The sequence below is a fragment of the Hyaena hyaena genome, unplaced genomic scaffold (genome assembly GCF_003009895.1).
Source record: "Hyaena hyaena isolate Hyena2069 unplaced genomic scaffold, ASM300989v1 scaffold_1007, whole genome shotgun sequence".
NCBI classification, from domain to species: domain Eukaryota; kingdom Metazoa; phylum Chordata; class Mammalia; order Carnivora; family Hyaenidae; genus Hyaena; species Hyaena hyaena.
Genome location: NW_024081640.1, coordinates 384588 through 405489, shown reverse-complemented (window position 1 = coordinate 405489; position 20902 = coordinate 384588). Strand labels below are relative to the sequence as shown.

Here is a 20902-nt window from a genome sequence, read left to right as displayed (position 1 = left end):
GAAAGGTTCCCTTGATTGAGTTGAAGGAAGAGAAACTAAGACCGTAGAAAGGCTGACTTCCTGAGACACAATATGAAGCCTGGTTCCCTTTATCTGTCACAGAATATTAAAGGGTAAAGGACAAGTAGCTTAAGCCCCAGTGACTAATATTTTGGTTCAATAAAAGAAAGCACTAGGATTAAACACTAGACAAGAGAGCCTTATTCAGTTTTATAGAGCAAACGAAGGGCCAAGCCAGCTGGGCCAGACTTACCTGAAGCCTTTTGTACATTCAGAAGTGTTTAAACTTTTTGACATACTAGATAGTATTTAACTATGGAAATTATCTCTGATCTAAAATACTCCTTGACAGTGTTTATTTGAACAGTACAAATGAAGAGATAACTCATTCTGAAAGCTCATTATTTTTGAAATATAATGAGGCATTTTGCTTTCCATGAAGAAATGAAACAAAATACTGTCTTGTTTTAGACTGATTCTGGAAAACTGTCCTGTGGGTCCAATCAAGCCTTAACTTCATTCTCTCACTCTCCAAACATATAATATTATTCTGGACACTGCCTTTGTAGCCAAGAAATAGGCAACTAAATCAGAGGAATCTTCTACAAACACAGGTGTCCATTATGGACATAAACAGTAAATAATTGTTTAAATTTTAACGTTTATGGTTCCCTTTACAATGAAGAAAAACTATCAACAATTATAACTAAATCTGTCATTTTCCCCCTTGCACTGCTCTGAAACCTGTGATTTTTTTTTTTCCTATTGGTCTAAGGAGAAAAATAGCTCCTTACTTTTGCTTTATCAGTTTAATACAATATTCATAATTCTACATTTCTCCCACAATAAATTTTAGTATGTTCCTGAAAAACACCCACAGAATGTTTTGTCTCGTTGTTAATTACTATTTTTATTTTGAAAAGTTTACTTGGAAATGCACACATTACCAAATAACTAGTATTTCCTTTTAATGTAATCTGTTGCTTTCTAATGTTCTTCATATTCCAATCTAATTTCTTAAATGTATGTCCATTCACTGGTGTTATGGAAAATTTCCTCGTGAACATCTAAGTAAATATTTAAAAGGAAGCTTAAAAAAATGTAGCGCACAGCATATTGCCGACGTTTTGAGTAAGTACTTATAAGCTTCTTAGGTATTTTAAAATTAAGTTTTATATATTTTTTAAGTCATTTACTGAAAATTCTCTTACAGGGATTTTTATTTTCTTGCCACATTTATGAAGAGTTTTCTCTGGCTCAGAATTTATAGTCTAGAGTAGCCACTATTCTGTGAGCTACGTGTGCATATACTGATTATGTGGTGTTTTAAAATGCTGTACTGGGATTTAACTGTAGACCAGATTTCATTGTAAAATCCGAAATTAGTTGTGATAGAACCTTTGATCTCTTATTTCAAGTAGGAAGAGTTTTCAAACCATTCTGAAAACAGTTAAACAGTAGGAAACCTGTTAGATGAACAATTTCCAACAAGGCAACAGTTTCCATTCAGAAAGAGCTCTTTGTTTTCTCCATAGATGATAAACAAAGCACAACTCCAACTCCCAGTCTTATAAGCATTCCATCAAACTTAGATTTGATTTGTGTTTTCCCACTATATCTCTGATTCATTGAAGCAATAGCATGTGCTATGTCTATTCCTTCTCTGAGGAGTAATTGTTTTTCCTGTGTTTACGGTCTGCATATTACATATTCAGAAATACTCAATGGGGAGAAAAAAGCTATTGATGGTTCTTCTAACGTTGGTAGACACTGCTTTTGTGATTGTTGGGTGAAAATATGGAAAATAATTTCAGTACATGGTTTAAAATGATCATTCTCTTCCTTTGAACATGGACAGAATAGTATAAAAATATTAACCAAATGTAACAAATTCAAGGCCTCTCTCACTCTCAGGGTACTCTTATTTTAACAAATGTATGAAAATAAAAATTTTAATTGATTGTGCTATTCCTTCTGAACATATTGAATTTCCTTTTTCATTTGTTCCCTTTCCAGTGATTTAAATGGGATTCCTGCTATAGCTGAATCCTTAGGGGCCTATAGTTGTGCAGACAATCCTTTTAAAATGAATAGTGTCAACCTTTTAAGCCACAGAGGGGAGTTACAGTCTCCAATCTGTAAAGTGTTGGGCATCAAGATCTATAAATCGTTCCACTTTTTTATTTTTATAGCTATTCCAGTATGTTGAAATTGAAAGTAAACTTTGGATGCTTTGACATGTTTTTCTATAACTTTTAAGACCTTTCAAGGTAATAAAGGTTATTTACCCCACAAAATGAAATTGCCAGGAAGCAGGTAGTCTCCTGATGTCATCTTACAATGGGTACCTGAGCAGTTTTGTCTGGATTTCTACTTGAAGATGATAGGTTTCAAGGGAATACCATAGATAGAATGCTTTGTAGAATCTACTTACTGCCGTGACCAGAGGATTCGGCAATAGTTCAAATCTATGTCGTTTAGTCTTGATCAAATTTGTCCTTCATATATAATTGTCATAATATAAATGGCACCGTCATCTGTATTTTAGATGGACTTTTCTTTTTGTAGGAGAACTTAGGTTTGGAAGATTTTTGACCTTTATCATGAGCATCAATGTAGACCCTCAGTCAGAGGAAATAGCTGTGACCATTGTGTGTTTACTTGGTGGTCAGGGAGACCTGAACAAAGCAGTGGAGCCTATTTGTTCTGGTTCTCAGTATTGTTCATTTGGAAGTGAATTTCTTTGTAAACACACAGAAAAAGACAATTGATATACTAAAGTGATGGAGATAGTCAAGGACTTTAAAGAATGGGAAGGTCTGGAGAGGATTTGAATACGACTGTGTTGACAGTTTTATAGTTTAGAATCACTGTCTACTTAATGCTTCCAGGTGGTGTGCTGAAATGACAAACATTCCGGAATACTGTGAATAGGAAATAGGAGTTTTATCTTAAGTGTTATAGCTTATTCATCTACCACAGAGCTGTTGAGTGAAACTTTCTGCAGTGATGGAAATTATCTGTAATGCTGCACATATTGGCTACTGAGCACCTGAAATGTAGAGTGTGTGATTGAAAAACTGTATTTTTAGTTTCATTTAATTTTAATTAATTTTATTAGTATAAATACTATTTAGTCATATGTATCCTATGGCTGTAGAAGGCTTTCTTGATTCAAGATTCAAGAACGCCTTCTTGAATTTTTGGCTTAGAACTCCTGTTGGGAACATGATATGGTGGCTGTAGGGGCATATTTCAGTTCTTCATTCCACTTTACAGAAAATTCTAGGTTGTACAACTCTAGGACTTCAAAACAGCTGCTATTATCACGGTAAACCATTGCACTGGTTGGCTAGGAGAGGAGGTAGAGAGGCTTTTACTTTTATCAATCATTAAAATTTTTCTGTGTGTAAGACTATTACAGGGATGTCATCAGGGATTACTGAAAAATTTTCAGATAGGGCTTATGGCATCAGTTTCTTTATAACCTATGAAGGGAACTAAGAGTTAAACATGTGAAACAGTGATGAGTAAGGTAACATCAACACAAGTTGTCTGAGAGGCAAGGCCTATTCTAGGAAGTCAGAGAAGGAGGAATTCGTAAGGGTCTGTGAAGACTTCCTAGAAGAGATTAAGTGTCTTCTGTACTTAAAGGGTGAGTAGAATATGGAAAGATGGAGATGGGAAGGTTTTCTGGACATTACTGCAACATGAGCAAAAGCATCAAGTGGTTGTATACTAGGAGTAGTTAGGGGACTGACCTGACTGGATAGTGGAAGTTTGAACCAGATGCTTGGGGCCACAGAAACTGTTTTAAAATAGTAGTCAAGGGGCACCTGGGTGGCTCATTTGGTTAAGTGTGTGACTTCGGCTCAGGTCATCATCTTGTGGTTTGTGATTTCTAGCTCTGCATTAGGCTTTGTGACAGCTCAGAGCTTGGAGCCTGCTTCAGATTCTGTGTCTACTCTCTCTGCCCTTTCCAGGCTCGTGCTCTATCTGTATCTCAAAAATAAATAAATATTAAAATTTTAAATAGTAGCCAAGAGAGAACCATTGATGTTTTTGTTAATACAGGTGGAACATTATGAAGATAGCTTAAAGAAGAAAAATTTAGGAGGCTCCTAGGCGGCTCAGTCAGTTGAGCACCCGACTCTTGATTTTGGCTCAGGTCATGATCTCATGGTTGTGAGATCAACTCCCATGTCCATTACACACGGAGGATGGAACCTGCTTAAGATTCTGTCTTTCTCAGGGGGCCTGGGTGGCTCAGTCAGTTAAGCATCCGACTTTAGCTCAGGTCATGATCTCATAGTTCATGAGTTCAAGCCCCACATTGGGCTCTGTGCTGACAGCTCAGAGCCTGGAGCTTGCTTCGGATTCTGTGTCTACCTTTTTCTCTGCCCTTTCCCTGCTCATGCTCGTTCTCAAAAATAAATGAATATTAAAAAATTGATCCACTTAAATCAATTTAAAGCCTCACAATCTAGCTTTTGTTATTTAAAGAAAAATGAAATAGAACAGAGTAGCAAATATTAACATATTGTTTATTGACTATTTGTGAAACTTTATTTCATTTTTGGGCATTTGTGTACACCTATGTGGCTGTGTATTCTTCGTTGTGATACAAAATGTGTTTGTTAGGATGGCCTGTTCCCATCAGAAGAATTAGAAAACATTGGTGTCTAAGATCTAATTCAGAACAGTGGTTATGACTTGACAACTGTATAAGCAGTTCATGTATAAGAATATATTAAAAATTTCTTTAACCCTCTTAAACCACAATTTTGTGATACACAAGATTATATATGGATTTTTTGAGAAATGGGGAGATTGGATGGGAAAAAATCAATTTAAAATTATATTTATTTTGCAGAAGTATGTTAATGAGAAGTTAGCTTCAGAGTAGTTTTCAGTGTAAGAGAGCCATATGTAATATGAGAGTACCATAAGTATTATAGAGATTATGAAAATATTATTTGAGTTACTTGGTAGACAGGTAAGCTTGGATGATTTCTGAAGATAGTAATGCTGTATGTACCTTATAAAGTATTAGGAGAAAATGTTGGCATCAAAAGAGCATCTAGACTATTATACAAATTAAGGCATTATTGTTATTAATTTACTTTTTTATAAATGGTTGTGTATGTGTCCTGCTTTTCCACTTATAATTTTTTAAAGTTTTTAAACTTTTTTAATTTTGAGAGAGAGGGAGAAAAAGAGTGTTTGTGCGAGAGAGTGACGAGAGAGAGAGATCCCTAAGTAGGCTCCACACTGTCAGTGCAGAGCCCAATGCAGGGGTTGAACTCCCAAACCGTGAGAGTCAAAATCAAGAGTCAGACGCTTAATCCACTGAGCCACCCAGGTGCCCCTCATTTTCCACTTTTAAAGACTGATGAAAAATATGTTTCATTACTTCCATTTATTTTTGCAAATGTGAATTAATCAGGTTTTGTGGAAAAGAATATATATTTACAAAATGAATCTGAGTCTCATTTCACCTATTATGAATTTTTAAGGTATGTGATAGTGGAATGTGAAGATCAGGACACTCAGCAGAGAGATCCAAAGACCCATGAGATGTACTTAAATGTGATGAGACGATTCAGCCAAGCGTTGTTGAAGGTAACCATTTAATGTAGGGGGTGCCAAAAACACCATTCATGGGCCACATCTGGTCTGTTGCCTGTTTTGTATATCCCATGAGCTAAGGGTGGTTTTGATGTTTTTAAATGGTTGAAAAAAATAAAAAGAATAATACTTGAGACGTTTGAAAATTATTTGAAATTCAAATTTTGGTGTTTGGAACATGATCATGTTCATTTATTCTCATATTGTTTATGGCCACTTTTGCACTGCAATAGCAGTTGAATAGTTGAAATGGAAACTTTATGGCCAACGAAACCTAAAATATTCTTGATCTTTTACAGGAAGTTCGTTGACCCCTGATTTAATGGAATAAACCTATACATGTAACAAATTCCAAAGCTTTACTTTTTTATTTCTCTGTCTTTTTTATTTTGTTTATCAAGACTGGGTACATTTTTAGAAATCTGACAATGGTCATATTGAAGGTACTTACTACATAACTTATATTTTTCCTTCTTAAACAGTTGTTAAAATCTATGTAAAGCCATTTTCTCCTCTTTGGTGTTGGTTTTCTTAAAGCACTGTGGCACCATTCAGCCAGCAGAGGGCGCATGGGCAGTGAGAACTGTCACATCAGTGATCTGTGATTTTCTACGGAATTGTGTTACTTCACAGCATCTTTTATCTGCAGTTTAATGTTTCATGTTCCTAAAAATTTAAATCCCATCTTATTGAGCTCTTTGAGCCTAAACGTTTCTATATTTCTCAGAGCTTCTCTGCATTCAGCTTATTGGTAGGTAAGTCCTTGGTTGTCTCTTCTAACCTCAGTCTGTCACAGCTTTTGTCATCTCGTGAAGAAACTTCACTTCCTCTGGGCTTAAACTTCCTCACTTTCAAAATGAGCATGATAACATTTGCCCTTATACTGATAAGCCACCCTTATCTCTGTTATTGGGAAGATCAAATGAGAAAAAGTATTTTATAATGCTTTATGAACTGGGAATGCACTACATAAGACTATGGCATTTAATTTTTATAACTTACACTTTACTAAGCAAGCATGCATTGTGTTGCTGTTTGAGTACTTTGCTTTTTTTCTCCCCCCCAATAGAGTTTTAGTTCCTTGAAGGTGATAATTGTTTCTGCCATATGCCCAGTGCATTTCTAAAGACATCATAGGCTTCCAGATACTTACTGAGTCAATGAGTAAATGCATTTTGGGTGAATGAATTCTATCTTATCACATGGCTGTCTTTGAAAAAAAAAAAAGTGCTGTTTTTGATAGATTAGTATTTGCTGAAGACTCAGATAATTTTCAACTGTGGAAGAGTTGGCAGTGTTTAAATAAGCTAGCAGCTTTCTCATTATCTCTGAATCAAGATAATTAATCTTTTTCAATTTCACTTTGTATTGAAGTTTGTAGCTATTAGAAGAATAAATAAAGATCACCCATGCTATTAAAGAAACCCTGATCATTATGCTGCACAGAACTAATTTTCCTTTCCTTTCAATCCCTTCAGGGTGATAAGTCTGTCAGAGTTATGCGTTCTCTGCTGGCTGCGCAGCAAACGTTTGTAGATCGGCTAGTGCATCTAATGAAGGCAGTGCAGCGTGAAAGCGGAAACCGTAAGAAAAAGGTAAACTTATGGGCTTTGCTTTTTGTTTTTAAATAACGATGTCTTGGTATGATAAAATACTGAGTTCTGGTACTATCTCTTTAGGTTGATATATTTAATGAAATTGAGATGACTTTTTTTGTTGTTGCTGAGAAAAATCACACACCATAGTTAAATAACTAAATTCCCACTGCTCCTTCTGGAGCCGCTCTCCCCAGAGGTGCCTGTGTGAGGGAGCAGTGTGAGCCCACACACCCACCTGCAGGAGTGTCTGCTCCTGGGGCATGGATTTCAATCAGTATTTTTGTGTGTGTGATGTGCTTTTCTTTTTGGCACACATGTGAGTCTCCGGCTACACCTCAATTTTAGCTATCCTGGAGGATGGCTGACTACTTACCTATCTGAGGCATCGCTTAAAGCTTCCCAAATTAACTTTAGTTTTCACCACACAGCCTATGTTTTAAATCAAACAATACTAAATATAGTTCCAACTTTGGCTAAAAATCTTTTCAGACATTTTTTTATCATGTGTTTAAAAAAACAATTTTGTTAACATAGGTTTTCTAGAAACAGGCCCTACCATGGAGAATGCCAAGATGGCTCTCTACCACCATTTGCCTAGCCGACTCCAGACTCTGAGCTCTCAGTACAGAGCTCGACATGGGACTTGGACTCAGGAGCTGTGAGATCATGACCTGAGCCAATATTGGATGGACGCTTAACTGACTGAGCCATTCAAGCACCCCCAAAACCTAAAGCTTTCATTTTGAATGTTGTTAAGTGTTCTCTTTTCACTTTTTGATTCTTTAGGTGATAGTATTCATTTATTTGTTCTATAAAAATGTATTGCATGTCTAGATTGCCAGATACTTTTTTAGTTTCTAGGGATATATCAGCGAATATAAGATCTCTATTCTAATGGGGTTTTGGAGGAGAAAGTAAATAGAATAAATAAGTGAAATATATAGTGTGCTAGATACTGTTGATGCTATAGAGAAAAATAAAGCAGGGAAAGGAAATAGGAAGTGCTGGGTTTGAGTAGTAAGGCAGTGAATGTTTCACTTCTCAATAGAGTGGTCAGGAAATCCTCATTAAGAAGGTGACATTTGGACAAAGCAGGTGAGGGAGCAAGCCATGTGAATATTTAGAGAAGACCATTCCTGCCAGAGGGACACCAAGAACAAAAGCCCTGGTGTGAGAGTCTGTGTGTGCGTGCATGAGTGCGTGTGTGTGTGTGTGTGAGAGAGAGAGAGAGAGAGAGATTTATGTGTGAAATAGGAAGAAGCCCAGTGTATTTGGAACAAAGGGGGAATGGGGGAGAGTAGTAGGAGATGAGGCTGGAGGACAGAGACAACAGGGACACAAATGGACTCTATCCTTGTAAGCCCTTACAAGGACTATGACTTAAACACTGAGTTAGTGTAGAAGCTGTTGGGAGTTTTGAACAGAAGAGTGACATGACTTGATTTTGGTTTTAGCAGCAGTACTCTAGTTGTTAATTTATTTTAAAGTTTATTTATTTTGATGAACAAATCAGGAGACTATAGATGCTGGCGAGGATATGGAGAAACAGGCACCCTCCTACACTGTTGGTGGGAATGTAAACTTGTTTAGCCCATCTGGAAAACAGTGCGGAGGTTCCTCAAAAAATTAACAATAGAACTCCCCTATGACCCAGCAATAGCACTGCTAGGAATTTACCCAAGGGACACAGGAGTGCTGATGCATAGGAGCACATGTACCCCAGTGTTCATAGCAGCACTCTCAACAATAGCCAAATCATGGAAAGAACCTAAATGTCCATCAACTGATGAATGGATCAAGAAGATGTGGTTTATGGGGGCGCCTGGGTGGCTCAGTCGGTTAAGCGTCTGACTTCAGCTCAGGTTATGATCTCACGGTTCGTGGGTTTAGCCCCGCGTCGGGCTCTGTGCTGACGCCAGCTCAGAGCCTGGAGCCTGCTTCAGATTCTGTGTGTCCCTCTCTCTCTGACCCTCCCCTTCTCATGCTCACTCACTCTCTCTCTCTCTCTCTCAGATATAAATAAAAACATTTAAAAAAATTAAAAAAGAAAAGATGTGGTTTATCTATACAATGGAATACTACATGGCAATGAGAAAGAATGAAATCTGGCCATATGTAGCAACGTGGATGCAACTCGAGGGTGTTATGCTGAGTGAAATAAGTTAGGCAGAGAAGGACAGATACCATATATTTTCACTCATATATGGAACAGGAGAAACTTAATGGAGTACCATGGTGGAGGAGAAGGGGAAAAAATAGTTAAGGGGAGGGAGGCAAACTATGAGAGACTCTTAAATACTGAGAACAAATTGAAGTCTGAAGGGGGTGGGGGAGAGGGGAAGGGGGGTGATGGGCATGGAGGAGGGCACTTGTTGGAATGAGCACTGGGTGTTATATGGAAACCAACTTGACAATAAACTATAAAAAAATTATTTTGAGAGAGAGAGAGAGAACATGAGTGGGGATGGGGCAGAGAAATAGGGAGATACAGAATCCAAAGCAGGCTCCAGGCTCTGAGCTGTCAGCACAGAGCCTAACACGGGGCTTGAAACCATGGACCATGAAATCATGACCTGAGCCGAAGTCAGATGCTTAACCGACTGAGCCACTCAGGAACCCCCAGGAATTTTTTCTTTTAAACTATGCCACTGTTCTTGTCAGGCAGATTATAAGTGCTTGTTTCTCACATGTGCACTGTCTCCTTTATGATACTTTTGTCTTGAGTTTATTTATTTTGAGAGAGAGGGAAATAAAGGAGAGAGAGAATCCCAAACAGACTCTCTGTTGTCCGGGACTTGATCTTGCAAACTGTGAGATCGTGTTCTAAGCTGAAGTCAAGTGTTGGACACTTAACTGACCAAGCCACCCAGGTGCCCCTCCTTTATGATACTTTGCACATACTTTTATGGTGCTTCACAAATATTTTAAAGTTAGTAAATTAGTTTTTATGTCTTAACTCTGTGTTTTATTTTTTTTTTTAAAACACTGATTTTATTTATTTATTTATTTATTTTTTTATGTTTTTTATTTATTTCTAGGAGAGAGAGAGAGAGACAGCATGAGCAGGGGAGGGTCAGAGAGAGAGGGAGTCACAGACTGAAACAGGCTCCAGGCTCTGAGCTGGCAGCCAGCACAGAGCCCGACGCGGGGCTCGAACCCACGAACCGCGAGATCATGACCTAAGCGAAAGTCGGACGCTTAACCGACTAAGCCACCCAGGCGCCCCATTAACTCTGTGTTTTATAAACTGCTTTTCCATTTTAACTCAGTTCTTTCTGATTTGTTCTCTTAGAATGAGAGACTACAGGCATTGCTTGGAGACAATGAAAAGATGAATTTGTCAGATGTGGAACTTATCCCATTGCCTTTAGAACCCCAGGTGAAAATTAGAGGAATAATCCCAGAAACAGCTACACTATTTAAGGTAATTGTGACGGATATCTAATGCATATGATTGGAACCTAATTCTGTAAAGCAAAAACACTCCCTTCAAAAATGATTACATTGAAGATAATATCTATAATTTTGTTTGATTTAGTACATGCTAGATAAAAAATTACCTTTGGTGTATTTAGTGTGTCTTGATTTAAGATCTTGTATTACCAGTAGGCATTTTTATGTGAAATGTGTAAAAAAAAATGTACATTTTTAAACTCTGGACTATTTTTTAATCTTTAATTTTTGAACTTTTATTAATTAGAACCATACCTACTTTTTTTCATGTAAGCTTTTTTAAAAAGTAACTTATAATTGTGAAACTTATATTACCCATTCAGTTCATAAATCCATGTAGTTACAGTCTCAGTTAACCTTTTTAACATTTCTTGATCTGATATCTTTCTTGTAACTTAAATTTTTTTCATTTTTTTCAACTAGTAATTCTCTTTAGTCCTTAATAGCATGTCACACTTCTTTTGGCTGACCACGGCTTGGATGGCTAGAAAGAGCTGCTGGCAGCCACTTTTTCCAGTTAGCCCCAAGGAGTGAACAGCAGTACCTGTGAAGCATCATTATCTGTTGGGCATCATAAAGCACGGTGTCTGGGAGACCTGGTGTTTAAGTGTTGTGATAAGTTGCACTTGGATATTACTTTGTATCCGGAAAAGAAAGGGCTCATAAGACAACAGCTTATGAATGTAAAAAGGGGTGTGATTATAGTAAGAAGTGGTTTGGATTAATTTCAGGGGTGTGTTTAAAAGCAGCCTATAGCAGCACAGCTCACACAACTGAAAGGTCAAGTTTTATCAAGCAGCACACTGAACCTTACTGCATGGTACGGACTCTGATAGTTTCTATTCTTTTAAGAATTATTCTATTGCAGGGGCGCCTGGGTGGCTTAGTCGGTTAAGCGTCTGACTTTCCGACTTTCGCTTAGGTCATGATCTCGCGGTTCGTGGGTTCGAGCCCCGCATCGGGCTCTGTGCTGACTGCCAGCTCAGAGCCTGGAGCCTGTTTCAGTCTGTGACTCCCTCTCTCTCTGACCCTCCCCTGCTCACGCTGTCTCTCTCTCTCCCCTAGAAATAAATAAAAAACACTAAAAAAAAAAAAAAAAAAGAATTATTCTATTGCATTAAATTTTAAATTTTTGCAACTTGTTTTATTGGTTTAATTTCAAAATTCATTAATGGATTATTGCCTGCAATTTGAAAAATACTGGTACAAGAGATAAAATGCAACTATTTCCTTGCTTGTGCTTACAACCCAGTGGAGCCCAAAATGTAGAGTTACACCCAGACATTAACAACTGGTATACCTGTAGACTACTGGTGTTCCTTTGGACTTGAACTCTCAAACAATACCAGCATCTAATATTCACATTCCCTGAGGACTAATTAAGAGCAATAAATCAAAAAGGTAGTTTTACCAGTTTTTTGAAACAGGATGAGAATATCTAAGACAAAGCAGGAGTTGTAAGAGTGGGGTATAAGAAGATATCTGCCACTATTGTTAGGTAGTCTAGACTCATTTTCTCCTTAAGTATTGTATTTATGTCTTATGTACACAAAATGGATGGTCAATAAAACATCGTGAGATATAATTTTGATCCTGATATCCAGGTTGGTTTTTGTTTTTCTTTATGTAAGCATTCTTGAAAATTCTTGGTTGGAGTTTAGGATTAGTGGTTCTTTGGCATTTACTACTAACTCTGTCATCGTAATTTTTTTTTTTTTTTAAAAGAGAGAGATTGTGTTCATGTACAAGAACAGGATTTGGGGAGGGGCAGAGGAAGAAGAGGAGAGAGAATCTTAAGCAGGCTCCATGCCCATTGATCTCAGGACCCTGAGATCATGATCTGAGCCCAAGTCAAGAGTCAGAAGCTTAACTGACTGAGCCACTCACGTTCCCCTCTCTTATAGTAATTCTTTTTTTTTTTTAAGTTTATTTATTTATTTTGAGAGAAAGAGAGTGGGAGAAGGGCAGAGAGAGAGACAAAGGAAGAGAATTCCAAGCAGACTCTGCCCCATCAGTGCAGAGCCCAATTCGGGGCTCAGTCCTACAAATGGCGAGATCATGACCTGAGCTGAAATTGAGTGGGACACTTAACTGACTGAGCCACCCAGGCGCCCCAGTCATAGTAATTCTTATTCATTTTTTGGGTCACAAATGCCTTTGAGGTATTTTATAAAATATATTTTTGCTTGGGATAATAAAATGATTCTCTTAAGATAATTTAAAATTTAGAATTTTAATCCACAAGAGGTTATAAGTTTTAAACCTATATTCACTGAAGCATTTTTGATGCCTTTTATCCCTCTTATTTTAACATTTTACTGTATTTGTGTTTGCTCTGTCACAAATTTTTCTATTTGTCCCTCTATCTGATACTTTTTTCTGTTACTTCTCTCCTGTGTAAATTAAGATTGTCCTTCATTTTATTTGTCAGACTCATTTCTTTAGAATATCATAAATTTTCCAAATTTTAATATTGTAGGATTTTTTTTCTCAGTGATCTAAACTAATAGAGCATCTTTTTCAAAAGTTTTCTGACCTTGTATCTCCAAGTGTGTGTCTCGGTATGTTACTCCACATCAGGTTTGGTTTCTAAAGAGAATTTAATGTACTATTTGTTGACTTAGACACATTTATAAGCTAAATTAGAGATTTCAGCTAGTTAAGGGAAAGGTTTAAGGGCAAAAACGTAATTATTCCAGAATAAAAGATATAGATATTTGAGACTTCCTCTTATTTTATAAAAGAGAAGTTTGAGTCTCAAAGCTGCATGACTAATCAATCGTATACCTGCTATTAAATAGTAATCATAGCTCATGACTTTCTATCTGGTGCATTTTTTAAAAATGCTTATTTACTTTGTGAAAGTGAGAAGGGGGAGAGTGTGCATACGCAAATGAAGGGCAGAGAGAGAGAGGGAGAGAGTCCCAAGCAGGCTTTGTGCTGTCAGCAGGGCTCAGTGTCACGAGCTTTGAGATCATGACCTGAGCTGAAATCAAGACCTTAACCGAACTGAGCCACCCAGGTACCCCTCTGTCTGGTGCGTTTTTATGCTGTCGTTTATCTCATTTATTTCTTTACGTCTGTAATGCTAAAATGATGGTGTCAAACGTAGGTAGAATGTCTGCTTTGTATCAGGCACGGTGCCAGACTCTTGTTCCTCTATGGTTTTTAATCACCTTAACAACTGTGCAGAGAAATGTTGTCTTTATTTTACAGATGAGGAAACAGGGTAAAGAATATGTGCAAGATCAAACATCTAGTACTGGTGGAGCCTGGATTCATATCTGTGACTGACTCCAGAGCTTCTGCTCTATATGCCATGTAGTCTTCTGACTATTAGCTAGTTTGTGGTTTTCTCCAAGGATTCCTGTTGTGTCTTGCTGCCAATCCATCTTGCTTTTTTTAGGTTCTGAATACCTATTTGTTTACCTTATGTGTCAGCATTTCATTCTGTGCATGATAAATCTTTGTGCATTTATTTACATCCAGATTTGAAAACGATATTTTTATTTTCAGAGTGCTCTTATGCCTGCACAGTTATTTTTTAAGACAGAAGATGGGGGCAAATACCCAGTTATATTTAAGCATGGAGACGACTTACGCCAAGATCAACTTATTCTTCAAATCATTTCACTCATGGACAAGGTGACTATAACTTTATATTGGCGGGTAACATTTTTTAGTTTTGGTTTAGTATATATGCTGTGTATGGACACTGAAGTATTTTTAACATTCAGGTACAATCATAGGAAGCTTAGCAATTTTCATTTGCCCTTGAACAAGTTTAGTTGTTTTGTGCACTGCAAAGTGACTCTTATGTTGAATATAAAATGAAATTGCGTTTGTTCCTTTTTATTAAAACTCTTTTCTCAGTTAAGTTCTCTTGATGTCAGGTTTAGTAATTCCTGTCTTCTTAGTCAGCTAGATCTTTCTCTTCTTTAACATTTCTGCCCCTGGCTTTTAAAGGAACATATTTGTCCTCATTTCCTTTTTCTGAGTTGTAAAATACTTTGTGAGTAGAAGGAGCTGCGTAAATGAGTTAGAAGACCCCCAGTGTTGATTGAAAACTATTGACAGTCATTTAGATAGAATAAGATTAAAAAATGGAGATAACATCAATTAAGTGCTTAATAAATATATTTTTGATGATCAAAGTAAAATTAATTTAGTAATCTCATAATAAGTTATTAGAATACTTTCCTTCTAAATTGTTTCAGAACAATCTTTATATTTATTTCATTAATATGTTTTATCATTTGATCCCAAGCTGCTACGGAAAGAAAATCTGGATTTGAAATTGACACCCTACAAGGTATTAGCCACTAGTACAAAACATGGTAAGTTATTTTACACCATGGTTGTTTATTTCAGTGTCTAATGAGTATACTTTTCCTCTTTTAATTGAATGTTAAGAACACTAGAGATTGAATTCATTGGTAGCACTGAAGGCTGACTGGGCTTCTTTCCCTTTCTCCCTTCCTCTCTCTTGAAATCATTCAACAGCATATTTATAAGACAGATTAGTACCTTTATACTGTATTTCTTTGCATTCAAACTGGTTATAATTTATAGTAGTTTCTTACATACTAATCTGTGTCCAGAGTCATCATTTGAGAGTTACTGTGACCTAGAGTGGCTTTGTATTATGCTCTGCTTAAAAAAAAGCCACTCAACAAGTGATGTTGCCTTATGAACTAATTTTTTTCATGTAGAACTATAGCATCTAAGTCTTTCTGAGATTGAATAACCTCTGGAAGTTTGATAGACAGTTCTCTAGGAATGCTTGCCTAAAGACTGTTGTCAATCCGTAGTCTTGATACTCTCAGAGCTTCTCACCCTTAGATGTCTGGGAAAAATAAAAGTTTCCTGGTCTTCTCCTGGCCACCCTCAAATCTTTTTGGTGGTTTAATTCCTCATTTTCTCTCAGAATGATCTTGTTTAAAGTCTACGTACGCTCTTTGACTATCCTGCCTAAAATGACTTTCTCCCTTCCATTTGCTCTTTGGACAAAGACAAAGGCCTTAGCTTGGTTTAAAGTTCCGGCATGCTGTGACACACTCCTGTACCTGTCTCTCAGGCCTCCTTTTTTCTAGTCTTCCCCTTGCTTCCCAGGCAATAGCTCAATGGGCCACCTTGCATTTTCTCGAATTCACCATGCTCTTTTCAGCCTTAATGCCTTCATTTATGTTATGATCATTATCTTTAGCATCCTTTCCTCACAGCTTTACCTATTAACTTTCACTTTCCTTCAAAACATGGCTCAAATGTCAGATGCCTTCTGATCTCTATGGTAATTTAGGTCTCCCTACACTATTCTCTTTCACAGTATCCTTACTTTCATAGTATTTATCCCAGTAAAACTTGCAGGCTTGTTCAGTCTATAAGGCAGTGTCAAAGCTCTGTTTTTTATTGGCAGACTTATTACTACATGGTAGGAAAACAATAAATTTCTTCAAGTGAACTGATACAGACTATTCCCTGTTTGTGATACAGGAATGAATAAGACATTTAAAAAAAAATTTTTTTTAATTTAATTTGTGTGTGTGTGTGTGTGTGTGTGTGTGTGTTTTATTTCTGAGATAGAGAGAGAGACAGCATGAACAGGGCAGGATCAGAGAGAGAGAGGGAGACACAGAATCTGAAACAGGCTCCAGGGTCTGAGCTAGCTGTCAGCACAGAGCCCGATGCGGGGCTCGAACCCACAAACCGTGAGATCATGACCTGAGTTGAAGTCAGATGATTAACCGACTGAGCCACCCAGATGCCCTGAGACATCTTTTACTTCAGAGGAGTATATGGTAGTTTCTTCATTCAACTTTGATTTTTCATAATGTCTTCTTCCCTTTCTTTTTGGTAGTTTAAGAGATCTATGCTTCTGTCATTTCCAGGAAATGGTAGGACATGGAGTATTAGATAAAAAAAGCCAATGAATATAGTGCAGTTTTAGCCTTAGTTGATTGATATTACATAATTTCAGAGTTCTTAAAGTGATTGTAAATATGGAGTATTTTTAATTGGTGTATGTTATAAAAGTACAGAAAGAAGAAATTTTTGTGCAGATTTAGGAAGCCAACTATTACATTTTCTTCCTTGTATACAGTAATAGAAATTGGCCTGGAGAAACAGAGTAAATCAGTTTATTTGAAAGAAGTTTCCTTCTAGTTCTTATGACTCAAATGCCAGTCTAAACCTATTATTTACAGACTCTTTAAGTTATTTGGGTATGCAGTGTATGCATTTGAAAATGAAGGTTATTCTTAGTAGAACCATTATTTTATTGCTTAACCAATGTGCTTAATGCAATGCATATATTTCTATGTAGGCTTCATGCAGTTTATCCAGTCAGTTCCTGTTGCTGAAGTTCTTGATACAGAAGGAAGCATTCAGGTACAGAACCAATTTTAAATGGGTTATATAATTCATGAATATAATATCATTGTTCTAAGAAGTTCAGTCTTTATAAAAAGTATGTAGAGTCAAAAGTGAATGTTTCCTTTTATCATCATTCTTTCCTCAAGTTGTTTTCCTTTTCTCAGAAGTGAATAATACTAACAGTTGGAAATTCTTCCATGGTAGTATACACAGATAACTCAATTCTTAAACAGTGCCTGGCACACAATAGGGGAGTGGGAATAAATTTAAAAGATTTGTTAGTTGATAGTTATATTCCAAATTATGAAATTCTACAGTTTAACCATAAATTAATATTTAGTTATTTACAACTTTATTATTCTTCAGAACAGTGCTACATATTCTTGCTCACGCTTGTTTTGCTCATTTGTTTTTAAGATCCCTCTCTTCCCCTTCAACCTTGTCACTTCCCTTTAAGAATCGGTGAGCAGGTCCTAGGATTCTGCCGTGTGTGTCTTTGAAAATTTTTATACTTAAAGGCATGGATCAGTTCTTATCACATTGTAATGATTAGTTTTTGGCTATTTTTAAATTTTTATAATGTTTTATTTATTTTTGAAAGAGAGAGAGAGACAGAATACGAGCAGGGGAGGGTCAATGGGAGAGGGAGACACAAATCCGAAGCAGGCTCCAGGCTCCAAGCTGTTAGCACATAGCCCGGCTCAAACTCAAGAACTGTGAGATCATGACCTGATCTGAAGTTAGATGCTTAACCAACAGCCACCCAGGTGTCCCAAGTTTTATTACTTTTTAAATATGATTTTCTTTTTCCCTACGTAAGAAGAATGTATGTAATTCACACAGAAAACCTGATGTGCCTGAAATGAAAGCTAATACAGAGAAGGACTTGACAGAGGATATTTGCTACAGTGTATTTTTGTCTTTCACAGTTTATCATGTCACAGTAATTCAGTATGGAGTTTAGAGTCACAGAAAAGCATTATTCTGATATGGCAAAGCAAGTGATTATACTATTCTTTGGTTTAAGGAATTGTAACATACACTGGTTAAAAGTTCATGCTCACTGGAATCTTTTGGGTTTTCTATATATGTATCATGTCATCTGCAAATAGTACAGTTTTGCTTCTTACATATTTGGATACCTTTTATTTATTTTTGTTGTCTAATTGCTGTGGCTAGGACTTTCAGTACTATGTTGTATAAAAGTGGTGAGAGTAGACATCCTTGTCTTGTTCCAGACTTTAGGAGAAAAGCTCTCAGATTTTCCTCATTGAGTGTGATGTTAGCTATGGGATTTTTATGTAAGGACTTCATTATGTTGAGGTATGTTCTTTCTGAACCTACTTTGTTGAGGTAATTTTTTTTTTATGAATGGATGTTGTGGTTTGTCAAATGCTTTTTTTCATCTATATGATCATTTGTTTCTTATTCTTTCTCTTACTAATGTGACATATCACACTGATCGGTTTGTAAATATGGAGCCATCCTTGCATTCCAGGAATAAATCCCACTTGATTGTGGTGAATGATTTTTTAAAATGTATTCTTGGATTCAGTTTGCTAACTTTTTAAATTAAAAAAAAAAGATTATTTTTAATGCTTATTTTTGAGAAAGAGAGGGAGAGAGAGAGAGAATCCAAAGCAGGCTCCAGGCTCTGAGCTGTCAGCACAGAGTCTGACACGGGGCTCAAACCCATGAACCATGAAGTCATGACCTAAGATGAAATTGGATGCTTAACCAACTGAGCCACCCAGGCACCCCTTGGTTTGGTAATTTTTTTTAAAAAGATTTTGCATCCATGCTCAGCAGAGATACTGGCCTACTAGAGCTGATGAATGAATTCAGTAAGGTTGTAGGCTACAAAATCAAGGTACAGAAGTCTATTTCATTTCTATACACTAATGATTAAGCAGCAAAAAAGAGAAGAAAATAATCCCACTTACAGTTACACCAAAAATAATAAAATACTTAGGAATAAACATAGCCAAAGAGGTTAAATACCTGTACTCTGAAAACTACAAAATACTGATGACAGAAATTGAAGACAACACAAAGAAGTAGATACTCCATGCTTATGAATTGAAAGAACAAATATTGTTAAGATGTCTATACTACTCAGGGCACCTGGATGGCTCAATAGGTTAGACATCCAGCTTCAGCTCAGTTCATGATCTCGTGTTTTGTGAGTTCAAGCTCTGCGTTGGGCTCTGTGCTGACAGCTCAGAGCCTGGAGCCTGCTTCAGATTCTGTGTCTCCTCCTCTCTTTCTCTGCCCCTCCTCTGCTTGCACTCTGTCTCTCTTTCTCTCAAAATAAACAAACATTAAGAAAATGTTTATACTACCCAAAGCATTCTACACACTTAATGCAATTCCTATTAAAATGCCAACAGCATTGGGGCGCCTGGGTGGCTCAGTCAGTTAAGCTTTGTCCAACTTATGGTTTTAGCTCAGGTCATGATCTCACAGTTTAGTGAGTTTCAGCCCCGTGTTGGGCTCTGCACTGGCAGTGTGGAGCCTGCTAGGATTCTCTCTCTCTCCCTTTCTTTCTATCCTTCCCCTACTCATGTCTTTGTTTCTCTCAAAATAAATAAATAAACTAAAAAAAAAAGAAAATCCATTAAAAAAATACCAACAGCTTTTTTCACAGAACTAGAACAAACAGTCCTAAAATTTGTATGGAACCACAAAATACCCCCTAAGTAGCCAAAGCAGTCTTGAAAAAGAAAAGCAAAGTTGGAGTTACCACAATTCCAGACTTCAGATTATATTACAAAGCTCTAGTAATCAAAACTGTATGGTACTGGAACAAAATTAGACATATACATTGTTAAAACAGAATAGAAAGCCCAGGAATAACCCCACACTTATATGGTCAGTTAATCTTTGACAACGGAGACAAGAATATGTAATGGGAAAAAGCCTCTTCAGCAAATGGTTTTGGGAAAACTGGACAGCTACATGCAACAGAATGAAACTGGACCACATTTTTAAATCTCACAATGGATTAAGGGCCTAAATGTGAGACTTGAAACCATAAAAATCCTACAAGAGAACATAAGCATTAATTTTTCCAACATCAGCTATAACAACATCCTTCTAGATGTTGTAGATGATGTCTGAGGCAAGGGAAACAAAAGCAAAAATAAACTGTTGGGATTACATCAAAATAAAAAAAGCTCTGTACAGCAAAGGAAGCAACCAGCAAAACTAAAAGACAGTCTGCTGAAGTGGGGAAGAGATTTGCAAATCACAATCCGATAAAATAATATCCAAAATATATAATGAACTTACACAACTCAACACCCAAAAGACAAATAACTGAATCAAAAAATGGGCATAAGACATTTTTCCAGAGAGGCTCTCCAGATGGCCAACAGACACATGAAAAGATGACCAACATCACTCATCATCAGGGAAATGCAAATCAAAACTGCTTTGAGGTATTACCTCACACCTGTCAGAATGACTAAACTGAAAAACTCAAGAAACAACAATTGTTGGTGAGGATGTGGAGAAAACGGAACCCTCATGCACTGCTGGTGAGAATACAAACTAGTGCAGCCATTGAGGAAGACAGTATGCAGGTTGCTCAAAAAATTAAAAATAGAACTATCCTATGACCCAGTAATCGGCACTACTGGGTATTTACCCGGAGAATATGAAAACACAAATGAAGGGATATATGCATCCCTGTGTTTATTGCAGAATTATTTATAATAGCTAAACTATGGAAGCAGTCCAACTGTCGATCAATAGATGAATGGATAGTAGGGTGCCCGGGTGGCTCAGTCAGTTAAGCATGTTGTGCTCTTTTGATTTTGGCTCAGGTCATGATCTCACAATTTGTGAAT

At 36.9% G+C, this 20902-nt stretch overlaps 1 protein-coding gene across 2 annotated transcripts in view; it reads left to right on the top strand.

Annotated features, from left to right (window-relative positions):
- Window positions 1-20902, top strand: part of PIK3C3 (phosphatidylinositol 3-kinase catalytic subunit type 3) — a 150246-nt gene that overhangs the window by 86523 nt on the left and 42821 nt on the right. For both annotated transcript variants that reach the window (XM_039221755.1, XM_039221754.1), the window contains 6 exons: window positions 5517-5622; window positions 7107-7223; window positions 10519-10650; window positions 14196-14324; window positions 14947-15016; window positions 17002-17066. In XM_039221755.1, coding sequence (XP_039077686.1) covers window positions 5517-5622; window positions 7107-7223; window positions 10519-10650; window positions 14196-14324; window positions 14947-15016; window positions 17002-17066 — 619 coding nt within the window. The remainder of the gene's footprint in view (window positions 1-5516; window positions 5623-7106; window positions 7224-10518; window positions 10651-14195; window positions 14325-14946; window positions 15017-17001; window positions 17067-20902) is intronic.